General features: G+C 37.8%; 1 protein-coding gene across 2 annotated transcripts in view; it reads left to right on the forward strand.

The window, feature by feature from the left end:
• The window catches only part of LOC136866194 (ATP-binding cassette sub-family C member 4), a 371709-nt gene that overhangs the window by 245997 nt on the left and 108847 nt on the right, over nucleotides 1-16865 (forward strand). For both annotated transcript variants that reach the window (XM_067142938.2, XM_067142939.2), the window contains exons 13-14: nucleotides 2785-2916; nucleotides 12806-13008. In XM_067142938.2, coding sequence (XP_066999039.2) covers nucleotides 2785-2916; nucleotides 12806-13008 — 335 coding nt within the window. The remainder of the gene's footprint in view (nucleotides 1-2784; nucleotides 2917-12805; nucleotides 13009-16865) is intronic.

A 16865-nucleotide genomic window follows, 5' to 3' on the forward strand; every position in this document is an offset into this window, starting at 1 on the left:
CTTTTCAGGGTCAAATAAACAAATCAGTCCTTGGAAGCTATCAAGTATGCAACTTTACCATATCCCAGGCAACCGACTGTTAAAAAAAAATCTTACATGGGATTCGAACCTCCTAACTTGAGCTCTATCCACTATCACATATCTCCCCGCCTGCTTGCCATGTGAGGTACTGGGACACTTGACCTATGGCGCCCACTTCCCAGCCTATACAGTACTGTACCCCCAGTCTGTGCATTCACCTCCTATATTAAAGTACGTGTTCCACGTACCTGTACTCATTTTATGGGTTCATTCGCGGTACCCATAATGAATTAATAGTGATGCTCATGATTCCTGTCTTCTAGCCCATTAACACACATTACAAGATATTAGAATCATTACGTATTGACGGTTTTCACTTTACAAAGGAAAAATTAGGGCGATACACTTAATTTTTCCTTTAGCGTTATATTTCCCCGGTTTAGGAAGAGGGACCGATCTCTTTCAGAACTGTAGTAAATGTGAAGGGATGCATAAAACTGGATCACTAGGGGCTGGTGGACCACCCAGTACACGTTGCATAGTTACGTTGTCTCTCTATGGAACAATTTATTGGTGGTTGGTCAGCCTACTTGCCATGATGTGGTGCATTACTCACAATCACAACATGTTCTTTTTCATCTTGGTTGAGCTAGGAATAACTTTATCCTAGAAGGACCTCTCGAAGTTTTCAGCATTCATTTGACTGTGATAGTCACCCGTAGCTGCTCCCGCCTGGTAAGTCAACTCTCATCCGTTAACAAAGCTAGTTGCTCCTCCAAAAAATGAACCAATTAGCCTGTTGGATGCACTGACATTAGTTGTGACTCCAATACATTCTTATGTGGTCAGCACATTCTATGTTAAGTTCTCATCTACCCAAGACTCGGCAAGAAAATATATTGGCCTATCTACCTACCGTCGGTATACACTTCTACAGTGCACTATGTTTTGCCTCTCTATTAACATTCTTCCACACATACGTCTTTTCCACCAAAACCCTATCTCTTTCAGGATTCATCTTAAAATTGTTACCCATCAACTGAAGTCACTTTGCTCCTCCAGGACAGGTAGGAGCTTCCTACACATGGGCACTTCTTTCTGTCATATATATATATGTAAACCCATGGTGATGTGTTTTATTACATGGCAATCAAAATCATCCACATTGGATTCTGCACTGCTATACAGTTTCTTTCCTTTCTCCAGAGTTACCACATTGTTTCCTAATATTCAGGATCATTTTCAATGAAATGCCCCAATATTTAACTGCTCCATCAGTCAGTTTTTTAAAGGATAATCAAGGTGTTTGTGTGTGGCATCATCACCACAACATTCCATAATTCATGCAGTTAAATTTTGTTCCCAACTCCGTACTGTCATTCCTTGTTTTCTGTTTGTTACCGTTATAATTACTCTTGTTCTACAATGGTAACTAACAGAACTATTACTCACAATCACAACACTTCGGCACCTCCTACAAACAAACATGTGTGAGGCACAATAGCTAGCCTGATACACTCCTCCCCACACCCCCGTCTCATGTGTCAAGCAACTTTTCATCACACAGAGATAGTAAATTTTAATGTATTTAGAGTGTTGCCTTATTCTCCACATCAGTTTGTGCAGACTTAACATTTTTTTAAACTTTGTCTTATTTTTACTGAAAACTACAAAAGAAAGATGGTATGTGTTAACTGAAACAAAGGTGAACGTATTATTTAAAATACATAATATACAGGATGTCCCACACACCATGCGGTTTAGAGTACTGTACAGGATGACCCAAAAGTTCGTTAACATTTGACGAGGCAATACTTCACGGAATATTGGAGACAGAGAGGTAATGATTGACATACATGATTGGTATGACATGGGATTTTATTGACACCAAAATAAAGTACACAAAATGACCAACAGATGGTGCTTCATACAATACAAGGCAACAATTAGCATAACAATCGAGGTTTAGCAAAGACGATGTTCTTTATAACACATGCTCAAGATATCATCCGTAATTCATCAACAATACCTGTAATTGAGGGACAATGTTGTGAACAGCACTGTACAGCACATCCATAGATATGGTGAGAAATTGCCGTCGGATGTTATCTTTTACCATCCCTAATGAAGTCAGATGATCACGTTAGACTTGCAACTTCAGGTAAGACCACAACCAGTGATCGCTGGAAAGGCCAAGCATGACATGCTGCAATTGCAGGCGCATCTGACACCCTCTCTCATGACAGCTCCTTTTATACCATACACGGGGTCTCATATGGCATCAGTGATGTGTTGCTGTTCCGTGCCATCTGTTGGCCTGTTTGTGCAGTGGTTGGTGTCAGTAAAACTCCTTGTTATAAAAAGCATGTGTGGCCATTTATACCTGAAGTGTCACTGTCCAGAGCCATCTGTTGGTCATTTTGTGTACATTATTTTGATGTCAATAAAACCCCATGTCATGCCAATCATGTGTGTCAATTATTACCTCTCTACCTCCAGTATTCTGTGAAGTACCCTATTGCCTTGTCAAATGTTAACAGACTTTTGGGTCATCCTATATATGTTCAAATATATATAAAGTACACATATCAAGATGGAAGACCCAGTCATTGAGGGCACATCATATGATGTACGGAAATATTTTAGAAAGCAGTTGTGCCTATATCCTCTCCATACCAAGCTGTTTGCCTGCTCATATGTGAACTTACACTGGGGAGTACCCTAATTGTCTTGGATAAAACCTAAAACACACTTTTCTTTCAGGGAGGAATTGTAGCTCAAGGTTCACCTAAGGAACTGTCGTCAAGTACTAATAATTTTGCTAAATTACTGGCTGCAGATGAGGAAGGACCTGAAGAAGAGACAGAGAGAAGGAAGACTTCTACATATCATCAGGTATGTAAGAGTTACGCACAAGTTAGCGAAGCTGGAGTAAGTCTGAGCTGGAATTCAATAGTAGCTACCCATACTCATAAGTCATGAACCCATTATGGTAACTCCTCTGATGTAAACAACAGCAAAGAGGCTAAATATTCATACTTCATATCAGTTATGTGAAAGCATCGAAGTTCAGCTAGATGGTTGCTGGATTTTACAAATGAAAATTTATCATGGTGGAATGATGATGATGATGATGATGATGATGACTTATTATTATTATTATTATTATTATTATTATTATTACTATTATTATTATTATTATTATTATTATTAGAAGAAGAAGGAGAAATAATTTCAAAAATTAGATGCAATTATTAATTAAAAATACGGTACCGGTACTGAATATATAATTTCACATATATTACTGGTAACTATCAACAGATGCGGCATATAGGATAGGTATCTTTACAAATGAAATACTTTTCACATCACTATATTGTACTGCTAATCATACAAGTTCCCTTCTCATTAAGGGTTCTTTCAGTGATTGTAGACTCTTTTGTTCATTGTATACCATTTCATACACTGGTTTTGCACATATATAAAATGGCATGAGGTCAATATCACTTGGCTAAAAGCAGTATTAAAATTGTATTAAGTTTTAATTATTTATTTAAAAGAAACTTCCACTCTCTTGCAGAACACTTCTATTTGTTATTTCAGTGCTATAAATAACATACAAGAGCTGTTTTTCTATATTGACAATACTGTTGCATGTACACTAGGAAACAGAATCAGTGTTTCTTGCATAGGGACATGTTGGGTGATACTGAATCTACCTCACAGTACATGCCCCATGCATGCACTGTACTCCAAAGAATAGCATCATTTGTGATAGACAGTTCAAACAATTAGTCTCCATGAAAGTCAAAAGTGCATCAGAACCCCAGCAGTGTTTATTTTACGTCGCACTGACACAGATAGGTCTTATGGTGATGATGGTATAGGATATGGCTTTGATTGGGAAGGAAGCGACTATGGCCTTAATTAATGTACAGCCTCAGCATTTGCCTTGTGTGAAATTGGGAAACCCCAAAAAACCATCTTCGGGGCTGCTGACAGTGGGGTTCGAACCCACTATCTGCCGAATGCAAACATAGCAATGTGAAGGTGATAGTTATTTTGATGTATGACTATGATTGCATTATCTTAACACATACCATACCCCAAGGATGGACTGTGAATGCATAGTACCACTGTTCATTTTTGGACATCATCTGCAATGTAAAAATTACAGAGGCATCATGCTGTTGTCACACACACACTGAGGCTGTTGGAAAAGATCATAGAAATGAGACTTAGGAAGATAGTGGAACCTTTGCTTGAAGAAGAACAATATGGGTTCAGGAAAGGTCGAAGTACTGTGGATCTTATCTTTGCAGTAAAAATGCTGACAGAAAAGTACTGGGAATATGGAAGAAATATTGTGATTGCATTTGTGGATATTGAAAAAGCATATGATAATGTTCCTCGAAACAAGATATGAGAATATCTGGAAGACCTAAAGGTGCCAAAGTACTTAATTGACAAAGTCACAATGCTATACCAGAAGAGCTACAGATGTGTCCAGATAGGCAACAGATGATCAAAATGGTTTGAAACAAAGAGAGGTGTCCAACAAGGAAGTGCCCTATCACCACTCCTGTTCATAATACTAATGGACAAGGTCATAAAATCTATCAAAAATACAGTTGAACAGTTGTTTGTGTCCCTGACTTTTAACACCACAAAATTAATCATTGGTGCTGTATACATTCCACCAAAGTCTCCTGTCCAAAAATATTTCGAACATTGCAGTGCTGTTGAAAAAATTATGTCAAATCTCGACAACCATTTATTGCTCATTGTTGGTGACTACAATCTACCACATCTTAATTGGATAGTAAATGAAGAAATTCTTGGCCTTATGTCAGTAGGTAACCACACTATGCAGTCCAGTTTAGTTATAGACACTTTTTCTTATCTCTGTTTAAATCAGTTTAATGCTATCCCAAATTTTCTGAATCACTTTCTTGATTTGATTTTCAGTAACTCCAGCTCCATTGAAGTAAAATCTAGTAATGAAAGCATTGTCCCCCTCGATAGACACCACCCAGCTTTATAGATTTCTTTACCTATAAATGAGCTATACAATTTCTTGCCTGCTGATAGTTTTTATTTTGACTTTTAAAATGGTGACTATAATGGACTAAATTATTATCTGTCACAGTTCAGCTGGAAGGTGATGTTTCAAAATATATCAATTGACAAAGCAGTAGAAACCTTCTATTCAGTACTACATTATGGCATGGAACTGTACATCCCTATACGGAATTTTAAGACTCCCAAATTCCCAAAGTGGTTTAATCATAAATTGAAGTCACTGATTATTGAAAAGAAGAAAGCACATAAGCGATACAAAATATCAGGTCTCAATAGTGATTATCAGCATTTCTCGAAATTATGAAATGAATGCAAGTGTGAATCTAAATCTTGCTATACAATGTATGTTTCCAACTGTGAACGAAGTATTACTTCCAATCCACAGAAATTCTGGCAATTTCTAAGTTCTAAAAGGTCATGTAATAATATTCCTTCAACAATGCATCTTAATGAAGTTACAGCAGATACTGGAGAAAATATTGTCAATCTTTTTGCTAACCACTTTTCATCTGTTTATTCTTCTTATCAGAATAGTAGTAGTATGTCATATGATTATCCTTTCTCTGTCAATCTATCAGTTATAAACATTAGTAAGGCAGAAATTTACAACAAACTGATATCTCTGGAATTAAAGAAAACTGTAGGACCTGATGGTGTTTCAACTTACCTGCTCAAGTACTGCTCATTTATTTTATGTGAAGCACTCTTTTATCTGTTCAACTTATCATTAAACCAAGGTGTTTTTCCAGTGGAATAGAAGAAAGGATTTGTTAGTCCAGTTTTCAAAAATGGTGATAAAACTGACATAAAACAATATAGACCAGTTATAATTTCTTCTCATATTTCCAAAATATTTGACTCAATAATTCTTGATAAAATCACACCTCTCTTTAGAAACATCATCATTGATGAGCAGCATGGATTCTTTTCAGGACGGTCAACCTGTAGCAATCTTCTTTTATTCTATCAGTTCCTCTTGGATGCAATAGAGAACCACTCCCAAGTAGACTGCATTTATACAGACTTCTCAAAAGCTTTTGACACTGTCGATCATGATATCTTGCTGCAAAAACTAACGGGATACGGAATTAATGGGCCTCTCCTCTCATGGTTTGAATCATATCTTAAAAATTGCCTGCAGATTGTTAAAATAAGGAATCATTTTTCTGCTCCTATTATTGTTACCAATGGAGTTCCTCAAGGGTCTCACCTTGCACCCTTACTTTTTACTCTCTACATAAATTACATTAAAAATATACTTAAAGAATTCTAAATTGCTTTTGTTTGCCGACGATGCAAAAATTTTTATGCAAATTAATTGTCCACTTGATTGTTTAAAACTTCAAGAAGATTTACATCATCTGGAAAAGTACTGTATTCAAAATGGGTTGAAACTTAATCATGAGAAATGTAAAATAATATTGTTTTTTAAAAACAAGAAGAAAATATCATTTCCGTACAAATTTAGTAATAACAACATTCTAACTCCTGTTTCACAAGTTAATGACCTTGGTGTTTTATTCAGTTATAACCTATCATTTAATGAACATATTGAAAATATTTGTAAGAAAGCATTTCAAAGATTGGGTTGCATTACTAGATATTCTAGGGAATTTTCAAACTTAGCTACCTATCGATTGCTGTATGTATCTATGGTACGCCCTATACTAGAATACTGTACACCTGTTTGGAACCCTTCTCATCAGACCTCTATCCATAGATTAGATTCAGTACAACATACATTTTTTCATTTATATTCTTTTAGAGCAGGATTCTCATATGATAATGTTGATTATACATCCCTACAACAGTCCTTAAATCTGCATAGCCTGTCACAACACCGTGAATTATTGGATACACTCTTCATTTTTAAATTGCTTCATTCCTTGGTGAATTGTCCACAACTCCTTGCAAAAATTAACGTACATGTACCAGACAGACGCACAAGGTTCAAGAATACATTGTCTACAAATTGGCATAGAACTAACTATGCATTCAATGGGCCAATTGAACGAATGTCAAGATCTCTAAACAAAGTGGATATTGATATATTTAACTGCTCATTGTCAAAATTTAGAACTCACTTACATAATCTCCAGAACTGACTATTACTTTCCTGTGCTTACTTGTAATATAACCTGTGTATATATCTGTACATATTTTTCTACTTATACTCCATTGAACTTTCTTTTTACTCTGTCTTGTCTATACTTCTCTACTGTTATGTAAAATGGTATTTCCGTTAATAAAGTATTATTAAGAAAATGGACAGTGAACCAAACACCCTGGCATTTGCTGATGATGTGCTTTTATGGGGAGAGACAGAAGCTGAAGTTCAGAAGAAACTTAACGAGTGGAACAATACATTCAGAAATTTTGGACTGAAGATGAACAAAACAAAGACAGTGGAAATGACCATCAATAGGGAAGGAACAAGCTCAAATATATTTCTGGTAGGAGTAAAAATTGAATCAGCTTCCCACTTCAAGTACCTCGGAAGCACAGTCTCAAAAGACAACACTGTTAGGCAGGAAATACTCAGCAGAACACAGAAAGCATCAAACTTTTACAGTCAAGTCAGAATTCTTCTCTGGAAATGCAAAATACCACAAAAAGCAAACACAATCATGTACCACACTTATTTTGCACCAATCCTCACATACAGTTTAGAGACATGTACCGTATTAAACAAAGACTTCAATAGAATCCAAGCAACTGAAATGAACCATGAACCAAACTACCAGAAAGGACAAGATCAGAAATAAAGTGAACAGGAAAGTAGCTGGTATTGAGGTTCCTATTACCAGTGTTATAAAGAAATGCAGACCTGCCAGAAAGTATTTTGACCTCAATCTCATAGGAAGAAGACCACGAGGAAGACCAAGGAAATGCTGGATAGAGACTGTAAGATCAGATGTGGAGGAGAGAGGACAGAAATGGGAGGATGTACTGGAACAGAAGATGTATGAAGACAGAAGGAGATGGTGAGCGCTTGTACACCACACCTGGAAAAATGGAGTTGGGAATTGATGATGATGATGATGATGATGATGATGATGACGATGATGACCTGCAACTAGCATTGTGCAAGAAGCAACGACATGTTTTGAAGATGTCTGCAATCATATTTCAGGAGGCTGATTTATATGCTCGATGTGGTTGGGAAGTGCTCTATCAATCCCAATACTCCCTGGATTTAAGCCTCTGTAATTTTGATTTGGTATTGAAGTTGGCAGAACCATTGTTTTTGATGCTCTGCAGGTGCAAGACTGCTCCATTAACACTATCCAAAGAACAGGCACTGCTACAGGTACACTATGTCTTCCACATCTGCACAGTGCTAGGGACTACACTTCTGGACTCTAGACATTTCATTCAGATATCTCTTTTGTATTAGCTGTTATTAATAGTTGCACACCATAAGACCTACTTGTGTTGTTGCGAATTAAAGAATTAATAGTTGCTTCTAATAAGAAACTGCCATTGTTTATTTAAAAATTGGAACACAAAAACAATATTTAGCAATCACTGGCCCTGCAGACCATGTATTGCTTTCACAAATTCCTCCAGTCCCCACTGTTCTGTGCTTAGTTCCTCCAGGTGTTGCTGAAGCCAGGAGCTGTCAGGTCCTTGGCTAGGTCCATCCAGCATAACTGTGGCTGTCCTCGATGGTACCGGGTGTTCAATTTCCTCTTGAGTACCTCCTTCACTGTTCCCTCTTCAGGCATGTAGGCTAGATGGGCTGCTCACTGGATTCTTCTGCTCTTCTGTTTCTGCAGGATAGTTGGTTGTTGCATCAGGAGACAGATTTTATACCTGTAATATAGCTTTAGTACTTTTTAATTTCTCTAGGCTTTATGACTTTGTTCATTATGTATGTAGAATATGTTCATAATCAAATAAAAGCAAAGCAAAGTCATCTCCATACAGGCCATGAAGGCTCTTGGAGGGGTGGAAGATAAAGGCTTCCTCTATCTGAAACCTCGGCACTTGATGGGGTAGAGTGGTTAGCTCTACGCCCGGCCGGCTTTGCCCCCAGAAATTAACCTAATACTCATTGTTGGTGTAGGCTGAGTGAACCTCAGGGCCATATGCACCTCCGGAAGTGGAAATCTCGATTCTTAAATTTTACGACTTCCTAACGGGGATTCGAACCTATGTCCTTCCGGACGAACCGAGCATGCCTTTATGCCTCCGCCAGGCAGCCCCTTTCATAATAAAATACTACTTCTAAATCTCTCCCTTTTTTCAACCCATTTTAGGTAGGTATGTTTATTATACAGGGAGTTCCAAAACATGTGAAAAGTAATCGAGGATGAATAGTACACCACAAAACAATGTAGGAAGTCCCTATGAACATATGCTCTGCAGCTGATCGTTTTCAAGCTATGCCTGTTTTAGTTATTAGCTAGAATGGGGGGGGGGGGATAGTTGATATTTAGCATAAGTTTGGAGTCAGGCATGCTGTTACAGGCACTGTAGTACTTTGCCCAGCATGTGAAACATGGTTGGTATCAAATACTTACAATGCCTGGACTGTTTGAACGTGTCCAACAATCAATGTAATAGCATGTTCTGGCATGCATTCATGTGCATGGTGGACATTTTGAGGACTTCTTATAATTATTAGAATCCAGTGTCCCTGCTGAAACACTAACACAGTGACAGCTACGTGCCAGGTGAGGCTATTACTAATACTTCCCGTATAAAATTAGAAACAGTCAACCATAGGGCAAATGTTAACAGGGACTTTTTATGTTTTTTGGGGTGTTCTATCCACCCTCCAGTTACTTCCCACATGTTTGGGAAGTAAAGCTGAATCATCAGCATCATCATCATCATCCACCTCCTGCCAGGATGGAATGTATATGGCATCTTTCCATTTTCCTCCATCCAATCAACATTGTTCCTCCTCATCTGTGTCCCAGTTCAGGTTTCTTCTAATTACCATTTACACACAAATATTCCGCACCATTGAATAATCCACCCACCCTAATTATAAGATAGAAAAAAAATAAAATTGGCTTTAATTTGTGTTTTATTTACAAGAAATTAATCATACATAATTATGCACTCCAAACTTATAAATATACATTTGTTTTAAGAAGCACATTATGATCTTCACATGCTGTTGCAAAGCTTCTGGGACTCTACCGACAATAGCAAAAAAAGCAGTGATGTACAATTTTTTACCAATTTAATGTTAATGCATGCAATAAAATATCAAAGGAGATACAGTAATTGCATGTACCCATACTTCCATTCGTCATCACTTTCATAGTCATCACTGGAAGGATCATATTTGTCATCGTCATCTTCCCATAGAATGTCATCTTCAGTTTCGTCAAGATAATAGCACGTCCGGTGCCAGTCTGTGTGGCCCACGACATAGTACATTCATTATGACAACACACAGGCAAAGTATCAAGGAAAGGTAACCAAGCTGCACGACAATTCTGAGAAGCAGGTTACCTACCCAACCTATAGTATAAAGGTGCATACAGACCTATGAGCCGAGCAGCTCATGAGCCACTCACACACCCAAGTCACCAGTGTGCACAATATTCTGAGCATAGTCTGAGCCAGCCTTGAGCCACTCACACTGAGACGGCTAGAGTCTGTTTTCTCGGCAAGCACAAAGAGATGCTGAGTGTCAGCAAAGGAGCATACTCGCACATCTTTACCTGCTTCTGTGATCCAAAGCATGGCAGCCTAGTTGAAATGTACTTTTGCTAGTCGACACTCATTGGACACATTCTATTTTATGGGACACAAAAAATGGGCATCACATTAAAATAGATTTTAAAGAGGCTGTACTGCAGGCTAGTGTATGAATCTTCTGTGGCAAGGAAATGTAGAGTTTCCGCTAACCTGAAGTGTTAAGAACTCACATAATTTAGAAATAGACCAAATCCCTGAATGAAAAAGTATATATTCATGCACATAGCAATAATTTGACATCATTACTTGGTTATTCTCCAGAACCAGCGAAGAGGTTCAATTTTAGGACTGAGGGTGTGGGGCTGTGGAGTGTGCAGAGGATGTGTAAGGTACAGGGCTGTGAGAAGCAAGGAGAACATAGCCCAGATATCGCTGGTGAATGGACCAGCAACATACATGAGCTACATCAAACAGCCCCGAAATTAGCTGAAGCACTGTCTGTGATAGGTTTTGAAGGGATTTTAATGTCATAATTTTGTGATTTTTATATAATTAACCATAATGAACCAGAATATTTTAGTAACTAAGATTTCTATAGCATCAATAGGCATAAGTAACATAAGTTTATGTGATTAATGTAAACTTTTGAACAGTAATACATATTTTATGAAAATAAAACAGCAAAATAAGTCAAAACATAAATAATGCTAGTCTGCCTAACATGTTCTTGAAACTGTTATTTGTACGCCTTCAACATCAGATGATAGTGGATCAGTTTATGGTAATTACATCTCATATTCTTGCTCTTTCATTTCTTATTGTTTTGGTAACTTCTTCAAGCTGCAGCTGTGTGCCTTAAAAACAAAGTCATGTTACTAACCAAGCATTGTCACTATTTTACATCTATGTAAACATCAAATAACAATGAATTTGAACATGTTTTTTTTTCAAAGCAGTGAACCCCCAGATTACTTATCCATGCACCGCTGCTGATAAATGGGTACTATTAAAGGAGAAACTAATTTTATGACATATCAATCAATCAATCAATCAATCAATCAATCAATCAATACTGATCTGCATTTAGGGTAGTTGCCCAGGTGGCAGATTCCCTATCTGTTGTTTTTCTACCCTTTTCTTAAATGATTGCAAAGAAATTGGAAAATTTATTGAACAACTCCCTTGGTAAGTTATTCCAATCCCTAACTCCCCTTCACATAAACAAATATTTGCCCTATTTGTCCTCTTGAATTCAAACTTTATCTTCATATTGTGATCTTTCCTACTTTTAAAAATGTGAAGCAGTGCCAATTTTTTTCAAATAATGTGAACATCCCAGTTTTTCTTCACTACATTCCAGAAAAAATATGTACAGAGTATTCACGTATATATTGTATACTATTCTTGACCATTTTCAACCACCTTAGTTTACCCTCCCTCCCCCTATCTGGATCTCCATCATTTCCTTCAGCATCCTTCCCTTGTCCATCTTCTTAACTTGTCCAAACCATCTAAGTTTATCCCTCTCCATTCTGTTGTAAAGCTTTCCTACTGTGATTTCCTTCCTAACATCCTCATTTCTTACTCTGTCGTTTCTTGTCTTTACTCTAATACTTCTTCAAAATTTCATTTCACTGGCCTTGATTTTATTCTTCTGTCTTTTTGTCAGTGTGCAGGTCTACACTGCATATATCAGTATTTGGCAGTAGTATATCCCCTCAACACTTAATTGGTACTTCCTTCTTTCACACCAGGTGTCTCACACTTTGGTAAAATGCATTTCCCTGTTGATTCTTTTCTAATCTCAAAGTCCAGCCCTGCATCCTGCACCAGGTTGTTTTCCAAGTACGTGAACCTCTCCACAATTTCAAAGTTTCATTCCTTTACTTTTATAATTTATTTCCCTTCCATTTCTCGTTTGATCATCATCATTGTCTTACAATTTTCCATGCTGATTTTCATTGGATAACTGGATAATTTTCAATAACCTCACTTAATATGTTGAGTTGCACTTCCTCTCTGTTTGCTTGTTTTCTTCAAGAGCTTGTCACCTACCACCAAAGACATAGAGCCCATTGAAGATGAGGAACACAAAGAAGCTCTAGATCTCACTGCATCACCATGGACCATCATCAAACAGTACCTACTAGCCGCAGGAGGCATCTGTCTTGTGGGAACATTAATCACTATTTTAGTGGTGGGTCAAGCAACAACCAGTGCAGCAGACTATTGGGTGACATACTGGTAAGTAACATTAAACTTTCATTCATATTCAGGTTATAAACATAAATACAAATATATTTGAGTATATTCTTTCTTTGTTTTACATGACTAAGGAGCATGATTGAACTTATTTAGCTGATGACGTTGCCTTTTTCTTCTCCCAAAGTCTCTTCATCTTCTCGCTGTGGTTTTTCGTGCTTTCCTGACCAGGTTTTGTTGGTTTGGTGGTAGTGCTTGGATGGTGTGTAAAGTAGTGATTGTTGAATAATTTTCTGAAGTTGGATCTGTCTAACACAATGACATCTGTGATGCCTATTTCCTGGAGATCTTTTCCAACTTCGAGCAGAAAATTGTTTTTTACCTTCATTGATAGGGCAGGGTTCGGAATCCCTTTGGTCAATCTCTGAATACTCATTCTGAGAATAAGTCTGTAAAATTTCAAACATCATTCCCTAATTGTGTCTGAGCTTTTCTCTGAGTGTTGGTACAGGTCATGAGATTTGCTTATCATCCAGATTCTCCTGTACAGACTGGTCCAAAAGTTTTCCTTAAGATTTTTCTTTCTTGCTCTTCTACATCTTTAATCAATGATCTGTCCCAGTGATCAGTGTTTCAGATACATATAGTGTTTCAGGCTTGATTACAGTGTTGTAATGCCTTAATTTTGCATTTCAAGATGTGAATTTTTTTAATATCTGAAGATGGTTTTTGTAAGTAAGTCTGTTATGCTCTTTGTGGTTCAGAGATCCTTTCTTTGTTTGCTTCACAGTTGAGTCCTGAAGGTTGGATAACTTCTTCCAGGCATTTGAATTTAGACACTTGGTTGAGTGTACCTATTAGACATTATTTTTAATGTTAACTCATGTTCTGACTACATGAAACATTTATTTTATTATTTTTTTATTTACTATTAATATTATTATTATTATTATTATTATTATTATTATTATTATTATTATTATTATTATTACAATATTTTAGGAGTGTTCCCTGTGAGTTTATTTAGTGATACTTGATAATCTATAAAAGATCATCCTGAGCCTGCAAGGACGGTGCGTAAGTCAGGTGCACTTACTACAGATAAGAATATCCTAACCCACATTCCAGACTTTTAAGTCAGAGATTACCTCCTGTGGGATTCATTAAAAGCTAATGTATAAGTGTACATTTTGTCCAGATGTTAATTAAGTAAGGTGAATAGGGGGGTAATTTTTTAAAAATGTATGTTCGTTCAGATTGTTTTTGTTATCGTTTACACAATGTTTATTTCAATGGGTTCCTTAATATTCAATGATTTACTGTTATTTTCAAAGTATAACATTTTTAGATCCGCGTTTATGTCTGTGAAATGATGTGAACTGTCATATATGTGCTCTCCAAAGGCTGAATGTCTATTATATCTAATCGCATTTTTGTGTTCTTTGTATCTTGTTTGGGAATTATGGTTTGTTTGGCCTATGTATGTGGCTTTGAGTTAGGTTCTTGGCATTTGAGTTCATATACTCCTGACTTGGTGAGAGTTGCACTTGCTGATGTGTCTCTATAGTGTGTTATTTGTCCTAAAAGCAATTTTTAGACCTTGCTTTTTGAAAATATTAGCTACTTTGTATGTGTTCTTGTTGATGTAGTTGATAACTACGTATTTTCCCCTGTCATGCGTGATGGTGTTCCGAGTATGTTTCTTATATTTATTTAATAGTTTATCTACTATGCTTGGAGGGTAAGGAAATAGCTCTGTGTACCATTGTGTTCAGACCTGATATTTTGTGCATGTGTGGGTGGTTTCCTAACAAATTGATTTGATTTCACATACTATACTACGAGGGCAAATCAAAAAATAAGTTACACTAGCTCGCCGCAAGAGCACGCTGTGCGTCGTGACCGTGGCAAAATGCAGAGCAAGCTACAGTAACTGCTGACACGTCTGATAGGAAGGTTACTGAGCTTGATAGCTGCAGTCGCTCAGGTGCAGCCAGTATCCAGTATTCGGGAGATAGTGAGTTCGAAACCCACTGTCGGCAGCCCTGAAGATGGTTTTCTGTGGTTTCCCATTTTGACACCAGGCAAATGCTGGGGTTGTATCTTAGTTAAGGCCATGGCTGCTTCCTTCCCACTCTTAACTCTTCCTGTCCTTTCGTTGTCATAAGACCTATTTGTGTCGGTGCGACGTAACGCAACTTCTAAAAAAAAAAATTATAGGAAGGTTGGTGTGGTATCCCACCATGTTGTGTGTGCAGAATGGTCTAGGCTCGATGGTGCATCAACTGGGTGTTCACTCCAAATTGGAGGTGCATACAACGATCAGATTTCTGTGGGCTAAACTGCTCAATTTCATGGATATTCATCATGAAATCACAGCTGTATATGGTGAGTGTGCAATTTCTCACCCAAGTATTGTAAAGTGGTATAAGCAATATGACACCAGATGCATGGATCTCACGGATGAATATCGTGAAGGCAGGCCTGCAAAGTCCAGTACCATTGCAAATATTGACCGTGTGGATGAGATCATTAGAGAGAATCTGCGCATAACACTGCAGGAAATTGCCAGCATGCTAAACATTTCATATGGCAGTGTGTTCTCCATTGTTCACCAGCACCTTAGATTTCATAAACTGTGTCAAAGATGGGCCCCACGTCTGCTCACCAATGTTCATAACGGACACCATTTCCAATCGTCACTGGCATTTTTGTAACAGTATTCTGTGGAGGGCAATGAGTTTCTGCAGCAAATCATCACAGGGGATGAAACATGGGTCCATCACTTCACCCCTGAAACAAAGAGAACATTGATGGAATGGGTGCACACCACATCACCACGACGAAAGAACCTTTAGCAAGAAAGCCAATAGCGACAGTGTTCTATAACATGGAGGGTGAGGTGCACATGGAACTTATGCTGAAAGGCACAACCATCAACTCGGCTTCGTATTGTCAAACATTGAACCGGTTGCATAAGACAATTAAAGAAAAATGGTGGGGAAAATTTAGTGCCAGTGTGATTTTGTTGCACGACAATGTAATACCTGACACGCCCATCAAATGTCCAAACTGCTGGAGCAATTCAAGTGGGAGGTATGGCAGCATCCTCCATACAGTCCAGAATTAGCACCATGCGATTATCATGTTTTCAGTAAACTGAAAAAGGATCTCGGTGGATGACAATTCTGAAGCAATGAGGAGGTGAAAGCAGCTGTTGACAGGTGGTTTCATAGCACCGGAGGTGATTTCTACTCCTCCGGAATCAAAAAGTTGGTTGACCGTTCTGAGAAATGTTTAGTCACTTGGGGACTTTGTGGAAAAGTGAACTTACATTATATGTTGTCACAGCCATGTTGTCTATGTGTAGGTGGTTTAATAAATGGCCATAGCTTGGAAGTCTAACTTACTTTTTGATTCACTCTCATACCATCGTGGGAGAAAGTGCTTGAAATGACCCACCCCTCTCTGACATTCAGTCCTGTCAAGTTTCTTCCAAACTGATATCACTGGGAAAATTTTTAAATAGAAAGAAGCATTTGTTCTTGGGTTCCTTATACTTTCAGGTGTAAAAATCAGGACAGTTTTGAGTTCTGTAAAGTTCTCTTGAGTGTGAGGAAATATTACGAAATAAAAAGTCTGACTACAAAAAACCCGCAATATCTGTTCAGCCTAATCAAGTATCACTGCCAGGCTGAGTGGCTCAGACGGTTGAGGTGCAGGCCTTCTGATCCCAACTTGGCAGGTTCAATCCTAGCTCAGTCCAGTGGTATTTGAAGGAGCTCAAATACGTCAGCCTCATGTAGATAAATTTACTGGCACATAAAAGAACTCCTGCAGGGAAAAATTCCGGCACCTCAGCGTCTCTGAAAACTGAAAAGTATTTAGTGGGACGTAAA

Source organism: Anabrus simplex, chromosome 3 (assembly GCF_040414725.1).
Source record: "Anabrus simplex isolate iqAnaSimp1 chromosome 3, ASM4041472v1, whole genome shotgun sequence".
Taxonomy (NCBI): domain Eukaryota; kingdom Metazoa; phylum Arthropoda; class Insecta; order Orthoptera; family Tettigoniidae; genus Anabrus; species Anabrus simplex.